The sequence below is a fragment of the Hippocampus comes genome, unplaced genomic scaffold (genome assembly GCF_001891065.2).
Source record: "Hippocampus comes isolate QL1 unplaced genomic scaffold, H_comes_QL1_v1.1 scaffold86, whole genome shotgun sequence".
Classification (NCBI taxonomy): domain Eukaryota; kingdom Metazoa; phylum Chordata; class Actinopteri; order Syngnathiformes; family Syngnathidae; genus Hippocampus; species Hippocampus comes.
This window is the reverse complement of record NW_017805882.1, coordinates 3,188,278-3,212,983: the sequence shown is the minus strand read 5'-3', so window position 1 is coordinate 3,212,983 and position 24,706 is coordinate 3,188,278. Positions and strand designations below refer to the sequence as shown.

The following is a 24,706-nucleotide window of genomic DNA, read 5'->3' as shown; positions in this document are numbered from 1 at the left end:
CACTTTGTCAACTGAACAAAATCCACTGAGATTTCTTCCAACGGACCGACCAGGCACGACCAACAGGAACCAAGGGTAATCACCAGGACTGCGTGTTTGGTATGTTCCAATTCCTGACTTGATAAAATGTAACTTTTGACTCAAATATTAATCAAATGAAAATGTGCTTCAGATACTGTCCATTGTATGTATGCCCATTGGTTTCCAAACATCTCAAAACATTTTTTACCTATAATAGGTGCCTTAGAACGGAAGTGTGAACATTTTGGCTATGGCGTTCGAACGTACTGCAAAGTCGCTCGCAAGAGTTAGTAAAGTCTTTCAAATGTCCCGGAACGTCGTTTGATTGTATTGACAGTCGTTCAAACATACTGCTGAAGTTGTTCAAACAGATTGCTAAAGCTTAGTCCAAATGGTAAAAACAATGACATTTAAGATTTAAAGAACTGTTTCCGGACATTTGACTATCTGCAAGCGTTGCTTGAAATCTTCCCCATACCACATACCACCCATGCATTGCAAGCATTTTATTTGTAACCTTTTGCGAAAGATTCGTAACCCTTCTGTGGTCGGTATACACACACACAAAATTGTTGGTATGAAAGAAAAACTCACAGTGGTCACGGAAAACTTTTAACTGACAAAACTAGTCATAAATTAAAATGTCATGAAAATCAACCAACGTGAATCAAACTTATGAAACAGTTTTGGACAAATATGGAGGCACAATTGACTTTGTTTTGTTGCACAACCTTTTGAAGCAATCAAAATTTTTTGTAAAATTCCAGAAGAGTTTGTGTGGTAGTGGCCTGGCTTGAGTCTGCAATGGCAAAATGCTTTGGACAATTCCTGTCTCTCGCTTATTTATTCTTCCTTTGCCCAGATGCCAGGCCTGCAGTGGATCCCTCTTTTTTTTTTATTTCCTCATCTGGGGCCAGGAGCCAGACGTCTCCGGGGTCTGCCTCTCTTCCTAGCCGCGATGTAGTTCTTCCGTTCCTGAGAACTTATTTTCCTTTTTCTTTTTTTTTAAATTTTCTTTTCAATTACTCGAAGCCGGGCGGCCCAGTTGTCGAGTGGTTAGCACGTCGACGTCACAGTGCAGAGGGACCGGGTTAAATTCCAGCTCCGGCCTTACTGTGTGGAGTTTGCATGTTCTCCCCGTGCTTGCGTGGGTTTTCTCCGGGTCCTCCGGTTTCCTCCCACATTCCAAAAACATGCATGGGAGATTGATTGAATGCTTTAAGTTGTCCTGAAATGTGATTGTAAGCGTGGATGGTTGTTCGTCTATGTGTGCCCTGCGATTGGCTAGCAACCGGTTCAGGGTGTCCCCCGCCTACTGCCTCAAGACAGCTGAGATAGGCTCCAGCACCCCCCGCGACCCTAGTGAGGATGAAGCGGTTCAGAAAATGGATGGATGAATGAATGAATTACTCGAAGCCACCTCCTTTCTTCAGACTTGGCCTCCACTGCAGACTCAAATCAAGACAAACTTCCGACAGCTCATCTATTCTGAGACAATCAGTCAATGGAGCATTTGCAAATTACAAGTATACAGAACAAATCTAGTGCTTAACATAGGGAATAAGGGGTTCAGTTAGTCCGTGAATCTCATGTCTGTTTTTTTGTTTTGTTTTAGAAAGTTCACACAGTCTCATGGGAATATCATTCGTTTTTAAGTTGCTTTTATTGTTTTATTTTATCCTATTCAATTCTCATTTTTCGCTTCTCTTTTTCACATAGTTCGTTTTCCGTTTGATATACTTCTAATAATTCCCATGTCCATTTAGAGAATAAAACTGTGAATCCGGATTTATTCAATAACATAAATAAACAACACCTTATACAATAAGGCATTGTTTTTAGTGTGAATAAATCCAGATCTTTCCAGATTTCTTGAAATACTGTGTCCATCTTATATAGGACTATGTAGTAAAAAGAAATTACCAGAGGCTTAAAAGCAAGGAATGATGTGCATGTTGGCGGTAAAATACTGAATTAGTCGGGTTAAATTAACAAAAAGCAAAGATTGCCTTCTTCTCAATTTCCACATAACTGCAAATAAAGAAATGAAAACAGATGGGGGATATGAACTACAGTATGTTAGTGACACGTGTAGATGTTGTCGGTCCCAAGAAGTTGAAGCATGGAGCGGGAGCAGTTTCTGGACATTGAAGCAATCTTTGAGCTTTTCCACTCTTTTCTCTGTAGAGGGCAATGATCCGTTTCATGTGAAGTCCTTGGACACCGCCTCGATGAAATTGGGAGCTGACATGAGGATGGTAAAGGTGCAGATGATGGAGAAGAGAGAGAAGGCTACTAGGCATAAGCGATCCACCACCGCCGCCGCAAACTTCCACTCGCTGCAGATGGCCTGGGCCTCATCGTGCTCTCGAAAGCGCCTGGCGATATACTGCACTTCTTCCAGGATCCGAGACACATCCGGAAGCTGCTCCAGCAGCAAAGTCCGTGTTTGCTCCAAATGGATGTCACCCGGGGATGAACCGGCGGGGTGTCTGTCGCTGCCTCCTCCGCCGCTACCACACAACAGCACACTCGGATCAGTGCTCGGTGGGAACGACGGGCTTTGTGATCCCATGGAATGATATCCCAGGTACAGGTTAATGTTCCCATTCGTGTTAGTTGACTGGGTGGAGGCCTGGCCTGGTATGGTGCTCATTTGAATGCTGTTGGTGCTGGTGTGGTGAGGAGGGGGGTGGGGATACCTGTAGGCTGAGCAAATGCCAGACTGACCACTTGTTTTCCTTTCCTCTCCAGGCTTCTTCATGCGCAGGAACCAAGCGCACCAGTTGAGAAGAATAACTCGAACCTGGATGTAGCGACGAGGAAAAACAATGATGTGACAAAATCATGACCAACTAAAACGAGGTACACGTATACTAAGGCCAATGGGGTTCCCCCCCCCCCCACACACACACACACAAACACACAATCTGGTTGTGGTGATTATATCATGTCTCTCCCCAATTATTCATCTCACGAAGTTGTCAAGGAGAGTGCTAGCGTACTAGATAGACTGGTCTAAAACAGTTGTCCTAGCGTCTTCCATTTCATGTACTAGTATTTATCTTTGTCCATCTTGGTATTTTCCATCAGTTTTGTTGCCCTGTGGCATCATTTTGCCAGCCAACACAATATCTTCACCTACCCACTTGGGCATCTTCCCTCCTTGGGGGTCATGGTGGTGGAACTGGAGAACCAGCACTGTCACCACCACAGATAAGCCCACAATCATCATTGTGCTGGCAAAGTACTGAGCTGAAAACGATGAATCAGATCAAAAACAAAGGTGAAAATACAAAAGATTAAAAGACTTTTAACATTTACATGTGACCAACATCCTGAGAGGCAGTCAAAGATATGACACTTTGTTAAACACTTGTTATCCAGTCACTCGGTGTCAATGAGGAAGTTATTCAACCAAAAGAATAAAATAGCAGTTTTAGAAAAGCCGATCAGAGTGAAGGCTGTGTTGCATTTTTGTTTAGTTTCAGAGGTTCAGTTCAGCTCTATGTGCGATGCAATAAGATGTCTCTTAGCAGGGGCGGTGCTAATGGATTTTTTATCACTGAGCTCCACCATGAAGCACAGCATCTGTCGATTCCTCTCATATCATGACATATCTCTTGACGTATACGTGAATTGTTTTAATCAATCTTAAATGTTCAATGTACCTCCTTGGTGAAGGTCTGAATTATCTGGAAGCTAAAAAAAAAAGAAATACCCAACAGTTGTAAAGCATATTTATATTGCACGTTGCAAAAAGATAAACCCAATTTCTACCGACGCGGGAAATCAAGAGGTTTCAGTTTTTACGCTCAAGCGCAGCTGCACCGTCTACTAATACAGAGCCCTTAATTTTTCTGAGCAATGTCAGGTGGTGGGAGTGATCAAACCTACAAATTCAGCAGGGGGTCGAATACTGATTTTCCCCGATATAGATTGTGTACACGATACGAGTTAGGCCTCAAGCTCGGCACAAATGTCATTCCAAGTTTGCCCCTGGGCTAGTTGCTTTTGCGACATCATTCTTGTTGTTATAGCTAAATGACGTGACATCTTTCCTCTTGTGAATTTGTTGTGGCTTCACAAGCAATTTAAATCACCACAGATGTTACTTTCATTTGTCATAAATGATTCCACAGTAGCATCCCTACAGCAAATGTTCAGGGGCATTTTTAGCAGTAACTAGGAACTGTCGTACATACGACATGACACAAACACTCTCAGGGGGAAATGAAACATTTAGCATCCGTATCATTTTGTTGAAACAGACATGAAAAAAAAACAAGTGGTTGCTAAACAGAAATTCCCATTTTAGTACGGTGTGGACATTTAAAATTGGAGAGGATAAAAATGGTTAAAAAAATTAATTGATATATCATCTATAGTTTCTCTTTGCATTTTTGCACACCTCTGTGGATCATTGTAGCTCCAGCTCTCGACATAATTGAACAATTGTTGCTGATCTATATTCCACAGCACCAGACACTTTAAAGCGCTCAAGGACTTTCTGTCTGATTGCACACCTAAAGTCGTACGACAATTACTGCTATTGGTCACTTAAAAAAATGGTGCAACGATTATTTGCACCAACTGCACAACCGTCATACTATTGCATCGCACCACTGATCAGTTTATCTCTGCTCGGTGACTCTGCGCATTGTCGTACAGCTGTCATTGGGTGCTACTACTGCACAATGGTACCCTTACATTACGGAAAGTCTTTCGATACTTATATGTCATTTCTTATAGTGTATATTAGTGTAGCCTGTACTACCGGAGACAAATTCCTTTTGTGTTCTACATACTTGGCCAATAAAGATGATTCTGATTCTGATAATACCAAAAACGCTACTTACCAATCAGAGGAACAGAGTCTGATGTAGCGGGCATGATCTCTGCCACCAGTAACATGAACACAGTTAAAGACAGCAGCACAGTGATGCCTGGAAAAGGAGGAGAGAAGAAAGGTCTGTCACTCTGCTCCTAAAAGTTGAGTTTTCAAAGTGAGGATAATAACAATTGCAGATTTAGTTTGGAATACTGTAGTTGCCCACAAGGGAAATCTCCTTCACTCGAAATCTGTTTCACTTAGTGACATTTGTAAAACAATCTACATTTTTATGTCTGATACTTGATGGTTTATAATTAAGCAGAAATGCAAATATGTTGCCATACTGTTAGTATCAACTTATACCAGTGGTGTGCAATCAGGGTCAGCAAAGCCTTCTCTGATGGCCTAAACAATAATCAGGTGCATTGGCCTCATCCAGATTGTCATATTTGTTCCATGCATTTCTATTAATTTATTCCCAACAGTCTATTTTCTTAAATTTGTCATCATTTATCTTGGCTGCATTGCTTCCTGTATTGTATGTTGATGTTGGATCGTTTTGTTTGTTTGTTTTGTTCCGTTTTTTTTGTCCAATAAGATTTCAGTCTTTTTGAGCTGCAGTTGCAGGCAACGTATTTGAGACTATTTGCATTTCCAGTCTTGTCGACTTTGACGTGTCGACTTGGAGAACCTCTTGAAATTGGATGGATGGATGGATGGCTAGATCGATAGATAGATGACCACAGCGCATGATGGACTACGAACACAATGATAACGAAGCATGATGCACTATAAATCAGTCACGTTTTGTGTTTCCTGCTGAATTTCAGCATTATTGTTCTGTTGAGTGAAGGTGTTTTTGTGGTTATTTTGGGTCGCACCCAGTGAGATCTTCTCTCCAGAGTCTGCAGGGAGCAGGAAGACCAGCAGGGCCAAACCAGAGATGAGAACACAGGGGATGAGTAGGTTGAGGCCGTAGTAAAGTGTCCGACGGCGCATGGTGACAGTGAATGTCACATCAGGGTATGGTTCTTTGCAGCAGTCGTAGTAGAGCTCATTCCGCTTGGCTGGCACACCTACAAGTTAACGACAAGAAAACGATTATTAGTTGTACAAGACATTGTTATTGCTATGACCTCATACAGCAAGCGAAAGAAAAGGGATTGAAGTTTGGATGGTAGTATTTTCAAGGCACGTCTTATTGATTACTAAAGCAGACAGAGGGAAGACTCTAGCAATAAAACAGAGGCAATTCCTTCACCTCGTTCCTTTGACAGGAGCATGACACTGAATCTGATCAGTATCAGAAGTGTGCAGAGTAATGCAAAGTGACAACGCTAAAATGATGAATGCAGTGATAATGTGCAAGAGCTGTGCAAAATGATGTCTAGTGTCACTGCAAAGGAGGCAGACAAAAGAAACGTGCAAAATGATGGCAAAGTGTCAAGGTGAACTGAATCAATTATTCATAACATTCGTGGCAAAGAAAAAGAGACTGTTGAGATGACAGGTGGTTTCGGTGTGCAGTTTTTTAATCGTCGACTGTAGGAGGAAGTCAGAAAAGCTGGTGTACTGGGTGGGATGAGCCCATGAGAATGTTGTTTACTTGCTTCCTTGTCCCTGCACTCTTGGTTCTTAGTCCCTGTAGCGTGCAAGAACCCTCAATATGGGGAGGGGTTTCCCGACTATTTTTTTTCTGTACTCTTAAATGTACATTGCAGTCCGGTACAACTGTCTCAACAACTCTTGTGACATGCTGTGCTAACTGAACTTCACCACTTTAATGTTTTATGCCTTCTGCAATCCATTAATAATCCATCATCCATTTTGCCTTAAAACCCCACGTTCAGAAAGTAGACCACACTGATCATAATAATGGAAGCCCTGTTGTCAGCATAATCATCTTTACCCCCTCTAATCTGTCCAAACGGCAGCCACTCCACAACAAAATTCAAAATCACCTTCAGGAGGTGCAAGTCACAAAGACGTGTGTTAATGTGCGTGCGAGTGAGTGGGTGTGTTTGGGTGGTTGTGTGATTTGGCATTGCTGCGTTCAGAGGCACCGGGCAGTGTGTGCTCTTGGCAAGATTGATGCCTGACTGTGCCTGAATAAACTGAACCATCTCTGGGCCAGCTGTCACCGCACGCATCCATGGCTACCCATTCATTTCCACAAACAGCTGGCTATGCTTGCTTTTTGTGTGTATGTATGAGTACCAGAAATTACACCAGGGAGCATAATTTTTGGTGAGTTACATCTGTTTTTAACCATTTTTTGGGGTGCAGAATACAAAACAGATCTGTTTTTCCTCTTTTATGTCAAGTTTTACAGCTATAGGATCCCCATTGTCTTAAAAAATAATCTGCATTAAATGTGCACGTATGTAAATAAAACACTGAGATAAAATAGTTAAAAGCTTTGAAAACAAACAAACAAAAAAAACAGCCTAAAATGAAATGCCAGTGGTTACAAGGTTAAGAGAAAGGCTAGCACGAATCCTCTTAATGTCACACCACGGTGAGGGTTGTTTCTGTTGTGCCAGTCCTGTGCCAGTCTTATTGTCCACCCCACCCTGATTGTTTCCACCCGTTGACCCTTACCATGTGTTTAAATGGTCCTTAATATCTCCCTTTGTTCTGTGCCAGTGTGTTTCGTCCTTGTGCGTGCACCCAAGTCTCTCACCAGAGATCGGACTAGTTCTTCCCTTGCTCCCATAGCCTTGCCATTTTGAGTTGACAATCGCTGATACTCAAAGAAATCTGTCTTTTTACTTTATGCCCTGCAACTGTGTCCTGAGTTCATGCCTGGTTCTGACAAGACACACTGGCACACATAGTTCGATTACAATTTGCGATGGGCATAATAGCAACGTCTTTTGGTGCTCCTTTGGGAACCAGACCAAAAGTGTTATGCACACCCCTGATGATATGCAGCAGTCAAGGTTTGCTGCATTTAAGGTTCAGAATCCTTTGGGGTCCATACTTTTGTTTTTGTCTTTTTTGTTAGTCCGTTTGCAGGACTTCAACTGCTACATTGGAATTTACTGACTCAATTAAGAACCACAAATGAGGCATCTTTGTTATCGTCTTACCAACAAGGTCCCACTCGCCATTGGGTATGTAGTTGGAAATGTCCACGTCCATCATCTGGAGGTCTAGCAACCAGCCGTTGTGCGTCCAAGAGCCAAATTTTAGGTCGCACTTCTGCACGTCAAATGGGAACCAGCGCACATCGATGTAGCAGGTACTCTTTAAAATGCCTGGATAGAAGTTGTTTTTGTTTTGTTTTTTGGAACAAGAGAGCACGGTGACATATAAGTTGTCACACGGTGGACTGATGAATTTACATTATTTGGTCATCAGCGGAGTGAATGCTTCATTGTCTCACCTGGTGGGATATACTGGCAAGACCCTGTCGCATTGACCAGTACATTTGTATGGAAAGTGGCATCAAATCTCTCATCGGCGCTGCAAAGGAGTTAGATGGAAAATAAATAAAACCAGCAAGGGAACAATTTGCATTTACATGTGGAATCAGGTTTGAATGAAAGTAGAAGTGAGGACGCAATTAAGGGGATTTTTGTATTTCAACACAGGCATACAATATGTAGGTTTCATGTTACATGTGAAGCAAAATAATCACTGATGTTGTCTTTCATTTTGAAACTAAAGTTTATTGTTTGGAAAAATACTATCCCTACATATTGGCATTCAACAAGATTTTTGAATTGTCCACCACAAAAAATGTAAAGCAAAATCTTGAAATCTGGAATTTTCACATTTTGGTCACATTATTATGAACATGCAACGTTGATGTGAGCCATGTTGCACTTTGAAATGTATTATGACTGATCATGCACAGGTACATCGCAGGGGTACTCCCGACACCTGTTTTTAATTCAATCTAATATCTGTACGGAATACCATTGTCCGTTGTATCAGCAGCGTGATACCGAAAATATGTTTGTGTCCACTCTGACTCCATAGAAGCTGTTGAAAGTGTGCCCTATGTGCTACTATATATTCATCAAACAGCTCGATAAGATCAAGTCACTTCAATAATTTTTGCTTGATATGCTTGTAAGATTTAGGTTTTTGAATTTAAAGTGTCATTTCAAATCGCAAACCTGTTGTAGAGGAGAATATCTGGAGCCCATATTAAATTGGAAGGGAATCGCAAGTTTTGAACACCAGGGTAGCTCTCTGTATCCCATGTAAGATATACGTCCGTCCACTGCTGGAAGAAACAGAAGCAGAATGGTAAAACAAGGGAATTTCCAAGTCACTTTGTAGTCAGGAACAGATATGGACTTATTCAACTCTAGAGTCGATCGAGGGAAATTCATTTGAAATGCAAACATATTAAAGGTTGACCAGCCTTCTGGAATGCATTGTGGTCAGCTTCCTAGCGTTCAGTTCATTCATGAATGACATAGACCCGACAATATTTTGTGTGCTTTGTGGCGTAGGTCCCTTCAAATTCCAGATTACAATTTGAAAAATTACATCACATAGTTTCCTTCCCATTGGCAGGGTATGTATGCAGCTCGTCAAAAAAAAGTCACTTTTGTTATTATAAATTCAATAGAAACTCTTGTAATTTTTTTTTTTTTGTACAGGGTGTAAAACACTATCGTTTACTTCCACCTAAGCACAATTCATGTTTTCAAATAACCCTCACAGTTCTGAATACCAGTCTACCTTTATGAAACAATACCAAAATAATACCTATTTCAAACTCAATGATCGCGGTATTGTAAATGGTGACTTAGAGAAGTTAACTTGACATTTTGCAACGGATTTTGACCTGTTGAGCTTTCCTTTCATTTGATCGTTCTACGTTAAGACAACATGACACAAAAGAATCTTTGAGTAGCACTCTGAGATATACCTTATAATAGAAAAATTATAATTGTACACTTAATGATGAAATGTACATGTAGCGCTTCTCTTTGACTCATTGGTACAATCGCATGCCATACAGTGGCATTTTTTGTCAGAGACAGAAAATCAAATAAAAATGCCCCAGACAAATCAATGTATTCAAGTTACCCGGAGTTGGCGAGTGGCAATGTAAGATGGCTGCTGGTGGCTTCTCGTTATGGCGAGTAAGCGGCATTGTTACTCCATTCATATAAAAATCTGTGATATTGGGCTAGTTTTATCCATAGTGAACACAAACGCAGTGCACCGAGTACACCGGCTCCAGTTTACCAAAATAGGCCCTCCAAGGGTTTTTTTGTTTTGTTTTTGTCCCTGTTAGTGTGGTTAAGCATCTTCGGATGTTAATAAAAACCCTATACAGATGCTATTTATTATTATTGTTATTAAAACCGCAATAGTACAGATGGTAGATTTTGACAAACCAAACTGCTCAGCAAGATGACAAAGTCACATCAGTTTCATTCACAGTATATAGTGGCAATTCACAAAAATGAACACCATGCTCATTTGTTGACCTTATAATCTCATGTATGATTGTTTCCTATTTCGGCTTTCTGATAACCCTGTCGCCAGCAGTTTTCACCATTTTTTGGAGCAATACCGAGAGACAATTTGGAGCTACAAATACACAAAGACACATGCACTGTGTGACGCTTGGAGCCGATGATGTTTAAGTGGCACGGGACAAGGCACAATTGAACCCTCCGCGGCCATGCCCAGCTTGGGAACCCAAAATAATGCATGAACCAAGGTAACTTTTCATCCAAAATACTGTTCAGAACTTTTTTTTTTGCTTGTAAACTGGTTCATTTATCTACGGAAGTTCCAATGTATGTGAGTTTGGGGCACGATAAAAACTAGAACTCTTTTGTCTGGACATATGGGACCTTTATGGAAGACCTTAAACAGCACAATTCAAACAAGATGATAACACTTCCACTCTTACAACCCCGTGTTAAATCCCAATCATTCGAACATGGCATGTCCATTGCCTGATGAGCCTGTAATCCTAAAATCCTCAAAGGTACAGATGTCTGTCTGCCGTCATTCTGTCTGTGAGCTCGGGCTTGTAGTTCTCGGTTCTCCTGGAGATTTTCTCCATCTGCAAAGCCCCTTCTAGGCATTAGCCCTGTGTGGATGCTGTGTTAAGGAGGTGGCTTCCCGAATAACTGAATCATTCATAACATGCGAGCCAGTCAGCAGCTGACTCAGACAAACCGGATGTAGACTGTGACATTCGTAATGTGCTAGTCTGATGGGGGTAGGGGGACAAGGATGCACCTTCCTGACTAGTCTGATGTCACATTAACAATTAACTAACTTCTAAGATGTAGCCCAAAAAGCCTTCGATTGAATATGTGTACGCTAATGAATTTGGAGAGTGCAGCACATTTTCCCATGACTTAAAAAGACCAAACCTTCTGAGGCATTCACGGTTTTAGTTTAGTTTGGCTGTTCTGGGCTAAAAACAATTTCCGAAGGAAATAATTGATGTAGAGGCTGCCTCGTGGGGCATGTTGTTAGTTCGTCTGCCTTTCAGTCCCGGATTCTGGGTGCCAATGAATGTTTTTTTCAGAAAGAGCAAATATGAGCAGTAGAACCTTCCAAAAATATACAAAATGACAGTTCATGTGCAATGATCGCACAAAAGTACCAAAAGGGGAGACATACCAGATGAAGCCACGCATTTGTGATCAAAACCTGGTTCTTCTCATCCTGGAAGAGAGAAAAGCAGTGTGAGATAACTACAAGTCAATGTTTGATAAAGATACAGCAAAATATTCTGCACAATGAGATAGAATTAAAAGAAACAGCATTTCATGACTGACTAACAGAAGGTGAGATAAAGACAGGAAACCTGCAGCCTATGACTCAGAGATGCTGAGGTGACTGAATGACAATGACGGCATCTTTTACAGCTCCATGACTTAAATAGAACCTGTTTTCAACAGTTTATGGGGAAACACGTCAAATAAAAAGTCAAATAAATTCGAACATCTGAGACCCGGACAATTCCTCTTGATAGAATTTGTCTCGTCAGTAAATGCCGTCATTGCAGTTATGTCATGTGGGGATGAGCAGTCGGTACAGTTAGGGGATGGACTGTATAGGCTGAACAAGTATGTATTTTTTGTCATTGTAGTGGTGATGATCGTGGGTCAGCGCTAAGTTGTTCAATTTCTTGTTGACAGAGAGTGCAGGCGATGTTGAAAGCAACTACAGTGCAGTCTTCCTACACTTTCGGTTCTTAGCTATGGGGCCTCAAATTCTCATCCACATCACATCAATTATCTTCACTTGCTGTGAATGATTAAAAAAAAACTGGTTAATCATCAGCTCAGTCGTGGCTGCTTTAAATCAGATTGATCGTGTCACTTTTTATTATTGTCGTGTCATCATCATTTGTTATCTGCAGCAAACTGCGTCATTAATATGTCAAATAAGCTTGATTTGATGAGCTATCGCTTTGACTCATTAGCTTAAACCACAATGCTGCCACCAGGCGGCAGGTTGGAGACGAAAAGTGAATCATAATACCAAGTCTCTGTGAAAAATTAAATCTAAGAGTCCATCCATCCATTTTCAACACATGCTTATCCGGAACAGGGTGGCGGTGAGTTGCTGGAGCCTATCCCACCCGACTTCGGCGGAGGGCAAACTACCCCCTGAAGTGGTCGCCAGTCAGTTGCAGGATACATATCGAGACAGACAACCTTCCACGCCCACATTCACACCATCACCGAGCGGGAACCGTTTCCACGCTACCCGCACAGAAGTCAGGCGAGTGTACCACTACACCATCAGTGACTAATCTAAGCGTCAATGACAATTAATAAATAACAAGGTGTGTGAATCAATCAATGACAATTAATAAATAACAAGGTGTGTGAATCCAAAAAAAATACTGTTTTGGGAAGGAATGAACTCAAAACAACAAACCCCCAACGCCAGTAATGAATAAAAATGGCACTATTAGATGAGAGGGATGGACGGAGAAGGAAGAGGTTGCGGGGGTTAAAGTAGCAAACTGAAATAAATAAATAAATACATGTGGAAAAGAGGTTGCGGGGGTTAAAGTAGCAAACTGAAATAAATAAATAAATACATGCGAAAAAAACAACCCTATAATTGCAATTTTAGGTCCTAAGGAGAATAAAATAACTAAAATCTAAGCCTACATTACAAAACACAAATTTCATTATGAGCTACTTGAGGCAGGGTGACCACTTCTATGACCACCCTGCCAAGTCGGTCCATAACTGGTGAAGAAGCCAGCGGCTGGTATCAAGCTGCCCTAGTTGTCTTATTAGAGAGCAACCAAAACCAGATGGAAGAATCATAGGCCATTACACACACACGTCTGCACATACGCTGAAACATGAACCCACACTTGCTTGAACTCACATTTAATAATTTACAACTTTCCAGTAAACATTGAATTCCCCCATCATCGTGTTTTCTCATACGTTATCGAGTGAAAAGTAAATTTTTGTGACAATTGTGGCAGCTCTGAGGACCCAAGTGCAGTGAGGCAAGGTAGGGTAATTGCACGATGAACTCAAAACAAAATGGATTTACTTTCCAAAACTAAAACAAAAAGGCAAACAAAGCATGTCGTAATAAAAAATAGTAAATCAGCGAAGTTCAAAAATCAAGACACAAAGATGCAAAGCAAAACCGGGAATACACACAGAGACAAGAACAGGAACTCCACATGGAAACCCACCAAAAGCAAGAATCCACCAAAGGAAGCATGCAACTGACCTTCATTTTGTGCTTGTGGTGATGCCCAAAAATTTCTATGGTGTAAACATTAAGCGTGACCAAATACGTAAAACTGTCTTTGGAATAGTCTTCACCACTTCTATGTTAGCATGAGTGAACACACTATTTAGTACCCGTTATTTGGAATCTTTATAAAATATCACAATGTTAGTCGATCACACACAACATTGCGCATGTAGGTGGGTATTTGTTAGATCAGCGCTGGGCAAAGTACGACCCGACGGCCACATCTAGCCCATTCACAGTCGATGACTGGCGCTGACAATGACCATGAAGTCAAACCATAAAATGTGTGGTGCTTTTATTTTGAAAGTTGTGCTTTTATTTTATGTCCACACGTGTGAACATTGGTACAAGCGAGGTAGCGAGCAAGAGTGACAACTTTAGTGTGTCTGTGGCGTTGCCTACTTAGCAACATTTTCACTAGATTTAGCGACTTTTAGGACCCCTCTCGCTACTATGCACACATCCATTTTGGAATGATCCAATGATCTTATCCTCACAAGGGTTGCAGGCGCACTGGAGCCTATCCCAGCCATCTTGGGGCAGTAGGTGGGGGTACAGCCTGAACCGGTTGCCAGCCAGTCGCAGAGCCCACATAGGCAAACAACCATTCTCACTCTCAATCACGCCTCAGGACAATTTGGAGGCTTCCATTAACCTGCCACGGATGTTTTTGGAATGTGGGAGAAAAAGAAAGCAAGAGCCTCCATACAAACGAGGGAATTGGGCTGCACAAAGAATGTTCAAAAAAACACACTTTTAACAGCAAGTCAAGATGTTTTTCTTTCAGAACAAAATATTTCAAGTGAGACTTGAGGGGGAACCGGAAGACAGGCATTCCTACTTGACAAGTTTGGAACAAGATCAGGTAAGGAGAGCCTTAACACAATGTGAGATGTTGACAGAATATCCTCCTAAAACACATACATGTCAAAAGGCGTAGCCACTCCGAACATATAGTCTTTTTTTTTTCCTTCCCTGACATAAATGTGATCCATCTACACGACACAATGTGTTTTATAACTTAACATCCATACCTTAGAAAACAAGCAGGCAAAAAAGCCAGCCGAGCTCACAGGACCACGGTAACATTTTCAACCAAGACAGGGCTATCGATTTTACCTTCAGCCTCAGCAAGAATGCAATTAGCCGACTCTTTTGTAGAGACATTTAAAATAACGGTGATCACAATAGAAAAAGGTCACTGGCAAGTAAATAAACGAGAAGCCAGTAATAGGCAAAGATAAATATTCTCATTACATTGGGTTTTCAAACTTGTGGGTTCAGTTTTTATTTCCAGTAAAACGAGCATAAGTGTCATCAATCGAGTACATCCACAAACATAGTGGCGACCCGATACATGTGAATCTCTAAAGTCGACTGCTCCTCAAGCTGTACAATATGCATTTCAACTAAGATTTTGCAGAAAAAAAAATACACCTAAATACTGTCAGTCAACTTGAGGTGTTCCACTGTACATCTTCACCTCTTTCTCAATGTCGAAAACAATTCATAGCTATCACCCAATCAAAAGACACTCACCACATCAATGATCTGCAGCAAAGTGAGACCAAGTTCCACTAGGATGGGCGCAGAGTCGTTTTGGACTGGACGTTCCAGTCGATTATAGTTGACCATCAAGTCCCGATACAGCTTCCTCTGATATACTCCACCATGGCAGCCTACAACAGAAAACAACTTGATGAACATGACGTTGTTCAACGTAAATGAAGAAAAAAAAAGGGACATTTATCAAGTGTCAACCAAAATGTTCAATTCCTCATACAGTACATCAGGAATAAGATGCTGAAATGCGGTTTCAGCTATTTTGGTATTTCCTTTGTTTTGGTATAAAGAAGCAGAAGAATATTGGGAACATGTTGAAATTTAACAAACATATCTTTTACAAAACATTTGACAAAATGACTCTCTGTTTCAATTGGATGTCTAAATCTGCTGATAGGTCAGAAATCCTCTCTGGTATAATTTTCCTTGTAAGGCTAATATTGGCAAAAGCTTGTCGCTTCTTGGGATGAACAAGTTCAGCCGCCTTCATCATGAATCTGTTCAACAAAGTCACCGTCAGAATACGGCTTTGATGCTAATGCTATCTCGCTAGCAATCAGGTAGCTGGCTTTTACTGCTGCGTTGGGTCTGTCTCAGTGACAGACTGAGACTGCTGTCGTCTTCTTCTCTGATCAAAACAGGGTGCCCCCTAGTGGATAATCCATGAATTGCATCTTATTAAAAAATATTCATTCCGCGTCTTGTATGCATTTTTTCACTTTTAAATTACCCCGCGGGCCTGATCGAACCTCCTTGGGGGCCGGTTCCGGCCCGCGGGCCATATGTTTGACACCCCGGTCATAGGGCCTATAACATTCACATTTCAAAGTCCCCATTTCACGTAATTCATGATCCATTTGCCGATTTTGCTTCCGATGAACAGCTTTATCATGTACACTTCATTATAATGACCAGTTTTTTCCCACAAAATAATGAAAAGTCCTTCATTGCCACCAACCGTGGAAAACTAATTGCCGCCACGACCTCGCTTATGAACAAAATGTATATCACGGGATTCCCCTCCGTTGCTTAGCAACAACTCATACATGGTTGTACTTCCGGAGCCATGGTGCACATGATCTGAAAAAACATCTGGTAAACGGAAGCAAGACTGAAATTGTCTCTCACTTTCAAAAGGCAGTCTCCCAAACGAAGCTCAACCGAGCCTACGAATTTGCAAAGTCGACCATTTCGACAATCATCCGTAATGGCAACAAAATCTTGGCAGAATTCGAGTCAACAGATTGAAAGAAGATCGTAAACGGCTTAGGGGCGTGGCACATCCTGAACTGGAGAAGGCACTTTTCATATGCTGACTGAATGTTTCCAGAGATGAAGTAGGAACACAACAGTTGTTTCATGTCTCATAAAATCATTTTTTTTCTTCATACTGTATACACGTATTTGTAATTGACATGTTGATACTCAATTACATGTTCTTGTTTTTACATCGATAAATGTTCCTACTGTATATAACATGGGCGGCCTGGTAGTCAAGTGGTTAGCACGTCGACTTCACAGTGCAGAGGTACCGGGTTCAATTCCAGCTCCGGCCTTCCTGTGTGGAGTTTGCATGTTCTCCCCGTGCTTGCGTGGGTTTTCTCCAGGTATTCCGGTTTCCTCCCACATTCCAAAAACATGCAGGTCAGGCTGATTAAACACTCCAAATTGTCCCTAGGTGTGAGTGTGAGCACGGATGGTTGTTTGTCTCTGTGTGCCCTGCGATTGGCTGGCAACCGGTTCAGGGTGTCCCCCGCCTACTGCCCAAAGACAGCTGGGATTGGCTCCAGCACCCCCCGCGACCCTAGTGATGATAAAGCGGTTCGGAAAATGAATGAATGTATATAACATTGTTGTTGACGGCCATTTTACCGGAAATGGTTACAACAAACTACAGTTATAACGTACAGATTCGCTAAGTCCCTCAAGATATGTTGTAAGGTTCAACCGTATTATACTTATCGAACTCGTGTCAAAATTAAACTCCTTTCTCGTGTAAATAGTCAGTGCCCCTAAAATGTATCTTCCCTCTGATATTGCATATCAATTTTTTATCCATTGGTTTTGCACATTTCTTGATGCAGAATGTACAATGCCGTGACTTCCCAGATTCTAACTTTTTCGCAAAGGTTCCGACTACAATGTTCACCCAAGTAAACATAAAATGTAGTTTTCAAATTATGATTTTAGTGATTAAGGGCGGAAAAAAATATTCAAAGCTACCTGGGCCCGGATGAAAAATTTGTATTTACATTTTGGGGATGCATAAAAGTGAGAAAATTATGCAAAAAAAAAACAAGCCGTAATTTCAGAAGAAGGCAAATCATTTTTCATGGCACTGCACATTCTCCAAACGCAATTATCATTCGGCAAAGCAGTTTTTGCATTTCAGCACAACACTATAGCTCGCATGCAAAGCTCAGATCACTCTCTCTATCCAAATGCAGTTCGCGCAAGCGTCGAAACTCAATTCCTTTCTCATCTAAATAGTCAGTACCCCCACTATACATCATCCCTTTGGCAATGTCGAAGCACTGCAAGTCAAAATGTTTTGTCACTCTGTGAAATATCCCTCATGTCCACATGTCCGGCTTTTCTCAGTTCTTTATTGACAATGGTGATCTTACTCTTTTGCGTGTGTGTGTGTGTGTGTGTGTGTGTGTGTGTGTGTGCGTGCGTGTGCGTGCGTGCGTGCGTGCGTGCGTGCGTGCGTGCGTGCGTGTGTGTGGCTAACAGAAAAGGTGCATAGTGTAAAACCAAAACGAAACAAAGGATTACATGGTAAGATTCGCCTCCAAGTTTTGACATCAGACATTGCAGTGATACTGCCAAGGAAATTGTAACACTTTTTATCCAAACACATTGAGTAATATCCACACACATGAAAAGAAAATGTACCTGCACACACACACACACACACACACACACACACACGTGCACGGCCTGGCGCAATGTATTTGCTGACTAGCTACTGTGGCTCGTGGTTTGCCAGAATTATTAACCACTCGGCATTTTCACCAGCCACAATTGTGTTGCTGGGTTATGCGTGACCAAGTTCCTCATTCGCTTAAAAACACTTCTGAGATAAAGGTAAAAGTGAATCAAATCACAATCAAAATAGGAAAAATAGTGTTGAAATTTTGCATGCAGTCATGTCAGTTTAGTTCCTGACAAACTAGTGGACTGTTCATGCATCTGATTATCACTGACTGCTTAGAAACGTAGCCTAGCATTTGGCACCGCCACAACAATCTGGGAGAATGTATTAATTTTTAGCCCGCAGGCTCACAATGTTCTATAAAATAAAAGGTCCATTTGGGTCAGTTGGCATTTAGGTGATGAGACGTGACCTTGGGCAAGTCGATGGCCACCACCATCACATGGAGTAATATGCCCACGAGACCACGGAGTCAACACCTGTAATGCTCCGCCATGTGTTTAATTCACCCAGTGCCACCCATTAAATTATATCCGGGACGGTGGCACGGTGGACTAGTGTTAACATTCGTTTTCCAATTTTAAGTGTTTTTGAATCTGGCCTCTGACCATTCTGCAAGGATTTTTCCTCATGCTTGCATGGGTTTTCTCCAGATAGTCTGGCTTCTTACCACATTCCAAAAATATGCACATTAGTTTCGATTCAGCGAAGACCTAAAATTGTCCTCGGGTGTGAATGTGGTTGTCTGTTCGTCTTTATGTGACTTGTGATTGCCTAGCGACTAGTCCGGGGTGTACCACACCTATCGCCCAAACTCAGCTGGAATAGAATTCTGTTTCACCCATGACCTTAATGAGGAGGATAGCTAGTCTAGAAAATGGTTAAATATCTATGAGAAAACAAAGCTTACAACAACCATACTGAAAAAGCAGCGTACACAGTTACTGTTCCAAGAATACTTCTCTATATTTATTTAGAAGTCACGGCCAATATGTACTGTCTGACTTTCATTGTCCTCTCGGATCCGAGAAACATGGTCCTGTCACCCTCTGATTTTTTGAACTGTAATTGGAACTCTTCGGCAATCACAAACAGGCCCAATTAATTGTTTGTCAGTTTTAAACAGATCAGAAAATGTGAGACATAGAATTACGTTAGACTGCACAGAACACAACCGGTGATTGTATGAATATTCCATCAACCATCTCTCCGTTTGCTTGTGAAATTAATTATTTGTTCAACAACGGCACCTATTGAGTTCTGCCACAATCATATCATTGTTTAGTGCAGTTTATTCCTACTCAAAACATAAACTTGATCAGGCTATGGAAATGAGAACAACACTTTAAATGATTTTATTCCTTATGTGGCCTTTATCGCCGTATTAATAGATAAAACCGTTTCGATGTAAATGTGTGCTGAATGGTCAACAGCAAAGAGAGAAATAATTTCTCCTTTTACCTGAGGAACATAGTCACGATAAAAAATGTCCATGGGCAGCCTGAATCACAAACAGAGTGCCTGCAAGTAATTCACAAAGACTTTTGTTGTTTAGTTGGGATGTCTGGTGCGTCCCTGGCACCTTGTCTCAGTTATTGAAGGTGCCTTTCATAAAATCCAACTATCTCCTACAAGCCACTTCATCCATCCATTTTATACCTGACTGAGTATCCATCCATTTAGTTGTTTTTTTTTTTTTTTTTTACCTAACTCTTGATTTGCACCTCACCACCGAAGGGACAGGGCTGGTCTCACAAAATGTTCATCGGACCTCAAAGTCCCTTCTGTGGGGAAAAACGTAACATCCCATCAGCAATACAACTTAAACCCATATTGTTGTTAATTTATCGCATATCGTGGGTTTTTTCTCTTTAATGTGAGAAATATTTTGTAGAACACGGCAAAATTAAGTTTGAAGTGATGGAAGTTGTGTAGAAGTCGAGGAGTCAAACAAATGTTTACTGTATTTTCCGAGTATAAGGCGCACCTTCAATGAATGGCCGATTTTAAAACTTTTGTCAAATATAAGGTGCACTGCATTATAAGGTGCATAGAATAGAAGCCACAACAGTGGGTACGGTTGTGTTGTGCATCCACTGGATGGAGCTACGCTAAAGGGAATATAATACAACACAATACAGCTTTATTTATAAAGAGCTTTCACAACCGCTGCAGCTGAAACAAAGCGCTATACAGAACATTTTAAATACTACGTCCAAGAAATCTGAATATTGATCCATTTATAACGGGACACTGTCAGCTTTTGAGAAAATTGAATGCTTTTAGGTGCGCCGTTCAATGAGGAAAATATGGTAAGTTAGAAATATGCAGCTCTGATAATTTTGTGGAAGGCAGAAGCTGTTTTATGTCAGGTGTGGCAATTGACAGATCTCCCTATCCTGTTAAAACATGTTTAAAACTTGGGACAACACACCCTGAAATGAAAAACTGCATTGTGAGAGGCCAGTACCAACTGTCATAGTACCCTTAAGTGACCTGTGCAGATGCAGGAAATAGCAGAGTTGAAAGGATTTTTGTTTGCTTAGTCAGATTTCCCATGCTAAATTGAACAAATAAACTTGGATCTACTCCTTCAAAAGCCTGCAAAATGAACTGCAAAATCTCAGTTTTTTTAAATGTAGCGGGAACATGTTGTTGCATGTGAGCCAAACAGATGGACAGGTGATTAAATAAAAGAAAAGAAATGGTTAGCCCCAAGTCCACTGTTGTCGCGTCAGTTTGCTGTTGCAATAAGAACAGATTCTCAAACAACAGCACATTTCTTGTCTACCTGTAACGTGACATTCTCCTGTCTTACAACACTTCAGCAAATCTTGTGACACTTGCGCTTCGTAAGCCAATACCAGATTTTCTTAACGAGTTTATTTTGCTTTTCACCTTGTCTTTTTCTGTAAAAAATAAAAATAAAACATAAAACCAACCTCAAGTGCACCAGTGATGGTAAACAGGATAAGTGTGATAATGACCAAAGAACCAAAATGGAATCTCCTGCAACTTTGGAAAAAAAAGAGGCGTGTACATGTCGCACGTAGGGGTGAGATAGCGTTGCGAAAATGGACATCCACCATTTCATTAGACTACATGCAGATTTTCCTTCACAGAACATTTGATGTAATGGCACATATCCAAACTGGTTCTCCCCTGTCTGTCTGTACCATATTGTGACCTTAGAGTGCCAGACAAAGGCAGGCCCCTAACAGCTTGTCCCTTGCAGCAACACTGACTTCCCACTAAGAGGGACATTTTAAGGAAAGCCCTTCTACTGAAAAATGTCAAAACTGCCCACAATAGGAGACAATAAAGGCAAACACAAAGGATCAATGGCAAGAGAATATATGGAAATTTACAGCAAGTGATACACCAAAAACATTGCGTGCCCCTCTCTCGGGAATTCAACGTTTAATCTAGCATTACGCACAGATTATGCATGATTATTTTTGTCCTTGATGGGTGATCCTTTTATGTTTCCAATCAATGTTGCATCTGCAAATCATATTGTCTTTTAGCGCATTAAGTATGTCATGACACATGATCATAACCCTTCAATTAGATGCAGATTTTCCTTTCATGACACACAGAAGAGTGCCAGAATTTATTCGCCTCATACAATAGACAAACAAATCCACTTGAAACCGCATACAGTGTAATTTAGGAACAGAGAATGACAACCGCTCTACCAGACGACAAATTAAATTGTTAATATTTGTGTCTTGGAGTGCAGTTAAATCTTAAGATCCTTTCACACATTTTTGAATGAAATCTAGGAAAGTTCAATGTCACTTCCGCAACTTTATTTTCCAAGCGCTATCAACTGTAACTGCGCTTGTGTTTTCGGAAAAGGGTTTAACCACAATCACAAATTTTAAAACTTTATACAATGCACTATATGGTCTCGTTTTGACAACCACATTAGTGGTTGCATTTCATTAGGTTTGTGAACAAAGTGAATGTTGATTTTTCGTCAGGGTTCCTTCAAGGTTGCAAAGACGTTTGCCGGCCATTCGCAAACAGTTTAAACGGTCGCGCACAGTTTTTTCTTGTCGCATTGACATTTTTAACAGGTTCACCGTCTTTACGACTGTTTGCGACCTTGAACAAACCTTGATGAAAAAAGCAACTTTCGCTACCTTCCCCACGGCTCTTTGCCACTGAGTGGGATAAGGTTACTACTTTTGAGTGACAAGCTGTCCTTTTCTGTGTGTGTGTGTGTGTGTGTGTGTGTGTGTGTGTGTGTGTGTGTGTGTGTGTGTGTGTGTGTGTGTGTGTGTGTGTGTGTGAGTGTGCTGGAACACATCACAGAATAAGATATCACAGTATCAGTAGTTTTAATATCTGTTCTTAATGCCTTAAAACTAGCCCAACAATTGACTGGTGACCAGTCGAGGGTCTACCTCGGCTTTCACCAAAAGTCAGCTGAGATTCCAGTCCACCCTGAAAAGGGGTGTGTTACTTTATAATACAACATTGTCCAGATCTCACAAATACTGTAAAGCATGGGTTCAAACATGCTAAAGAGCTTTAACTTCATCTGATGGTCTTTCTGCTCCACTAATCATGCATTTAATTTTGACTGCAGATTACTCAGAGGGGATGAACAGTCCCAATGGGCTGCGTGCATCATCGCTGGTGTGCCCTCCTTTTTTTTTTTTTTTTTGAGCCAGATGTTGTCGGTCTAAAGAGCAAGACTCACACAAACACACTGACCCACACTCGCACTCCAGGCACAACACAATATGTTCAGCTGTCGTGATGTGATGGAATTCCTAAACATGCTAGAATATTACGCATACTCACAGTCACGTCAGGGAATATGTCTGTGTCTGCATCATTGATGAACAGAGGCAAAAATATCATAAAATAAAGCTAAAGCGTATGGTTATTTCTGGACAAATGGGCAAATGTTAAGAGTCATTTAATGACCTACCTTGAAAGCTCAAAGTCGCCCAAAGGTAAAATCCTGCCAGTATTGATTTGCGAGTCGTCCGTGACTCCATCACAGCAGTGTTGTAGGTCTCCTTTTTAGTCCACAAAAGGTGTCAAACTTGGTGAGCTTCATCAAAGCCCTGTACTCTCTCTCTCTCTCTCTCTCTCTCTCTCTCTCTCTCTCTCTCTCTCTCTCTCTCTGACCACTCGCTCTCTCACTGTCTCGCCCTCCCTGTCTCTCTCTCTCTCTCTCTCTCTCTCTCTCTCTCTCTCTCTCTCTCTCCTTCCTTTTCTCTCTCTTTCTCCATCCTTCCCCCTCCCTCTACCGCTTTGTCTCTAGCTGAAAAAAACATTACGCCTGTAATCTTGTATGGAGGTTTTGACAGCCACCTGCTTGCTCCGGTCTACTTGCCCAAACTTTGTCCAAGATGATGAGTGCTCTTCTTCAAAAGCAGTGTTTCCCACCCTTTAATAAGCCAAGGCACTCATCATGAGGAATATTTCACGGCACACCTCCCAGTAATAATTTGTACAAAAAGTATATATACTGAAATGATGATACTTTTGTCTCAATTTACTTGCAAATTTGCTTGAGAAAGCTAGCGCTGTTTGCAATTTTGCTCAGTTGCTTTAGTACAGATCAGAATTGAAATCATCAAATCTACTTCAATCTTCACATCATCTTGGCACTTCAAAAAAGCAGTTTGTCATGAATTGAGGCAAATTGCAAATACTTTGCTACATCCATGCAAATGACTTAAGCGTGGACGGGAAAATGGACCCCTATACCTGGATCATCTTCATTTAAGTTAGTGTAGTGCACTCACGTTTCCCCAAACAAATTTTAAAAAAATACAATTAAAAAGTACCTCGGTGCATGAGTAGGACTCATAAGTCAAGAGGAAGAGAACTCGCGGTCGAGGTTAGGCAATTTTGTCCAGTAACTAACTTTGAAGTAATATATGAAATGATGAATGGCGGATTACAAGAATATAGCCATGTTGAGGATGACGAAAGAACCAGAATGTGGCAGATCTTCTTTCACCTCAAGTCCTGGAGTAAGCAGATAACCTGAGTGGGAGATTTACTAAACAATAAATGATCCATTTGAGCACATTTGTTCACCCAGCATGCATAAAAGGTCTACAAATGTTTGATCAAGTATCATAGCTTTGGCGGTGACACCTGCAACAAAATAAAAGGCTCTCAGTGGAACGTACACCTCAATCATAATCTTAATTCGGATCACAACCAAATGGTGCACATTCATTGTTACAATTTAGAGTGTTCCATTAACCTGGTTTTTGGAATGTGGGAGGAAACCGGAGTGCCAGGAAAAAAATCCACGCAGGCACGGGGAGGATAAGCATACTCCACACAGGAAGGCCGGAGCCAGAATCGAACCCTGCACCTCACCAATATATATTTATATATATATATATATCACTTTTATTTAATTAATAGAAATTTAGCTCTGAAATTGACAGGCAACCAGTCCCCTGCCTACTGCCCAAAGACGGCTGGGATAGGCTCGAGCCCGCCCGCAACCGTCGTGAGGATAACGCGGTTCAGATAATGGATGAATGGATAATAGGAATATTTACATTTATAATGTTCGTTTTTTTAAATTGATTTATTTTCTCCACAGTGAAGCCACAGTTCTGAGACAT

The 24,706-nt window shown here is 41.2% G+C and overlaps 1 protein-coding gene across 2 annotated transcripts; it reads right to left on the bottom strand.

The window, feature by feature from the left end:
• Positions 1 to 1,617: 1,617 nt before the first annotated feature.
• On the bottom strand, positions 1,618 to 23,168 carry LOC109527236 (neuronal acetylcholine receptor subunit alpha-7-like). Of its 2 annotated transcripts, XM_019889029.1 has the most exons (11): positions 23,038 to 23,168; positions 15,131 to 15,270; positions 11,471 to 11,515; positions 8,983 to 9,092; positions 8,244 to 8,323; positions 7,948 to 8,115; positions 5,737 to 5,931; positions 4,881 to 4,967; positions 3,167 to 3,276; positions 2,724 to 2,827; positions 1,618 to 2,534 (listed from the first exon to the last, which is right to left on the bottom strand). In XM_019889029.1, the coding sequence occupies exons 1-11, from the start codon at positions 23,105 to 23,107 to the stop codon at positions 2,225 to 2,227; spliced, it is 1,419 nt and encodes a 472-aa protein (XP_019744588.1). In that variant the 5' UTR covers positions 23,108 to 23,168; the 3' UTR covers positions 1,618 to 2,224. The 2 variants fall into 2 exon arrangements, with proteins under 2 accessions (XP_019744588.1, XP_019744587.1); XM_019889028.1 differs by having other exon boundaries at positions 1,618 to 2,827.
• Positions 23,169 to 24,706: the final 1,538 nt, after the last annotated feature.

Coding starts and splice junctions, on each gene's coding strand:
- LOC109527236 (XM_019889028.1), bottom strand. CDS start 23,107: ATGGAGTCACGGACGACTCGCAAATCAATACTGGCAGGATTTTACCTT. Junction 15,271..23,037: donor GGCGACTTTGAGCTTTCAAG/GTAGGTCATTAA, acceptor TTTCTGTTGTAG/GCTGCCATGGTGGAGTATAT. Junction 5,932..7,947: donor TGGCGAGTGGGACCTTGTTG/GTAAGACGATAA, acceptor GTTAACTTGTAG/GTGTGCCAGCCAAGCGGAAT.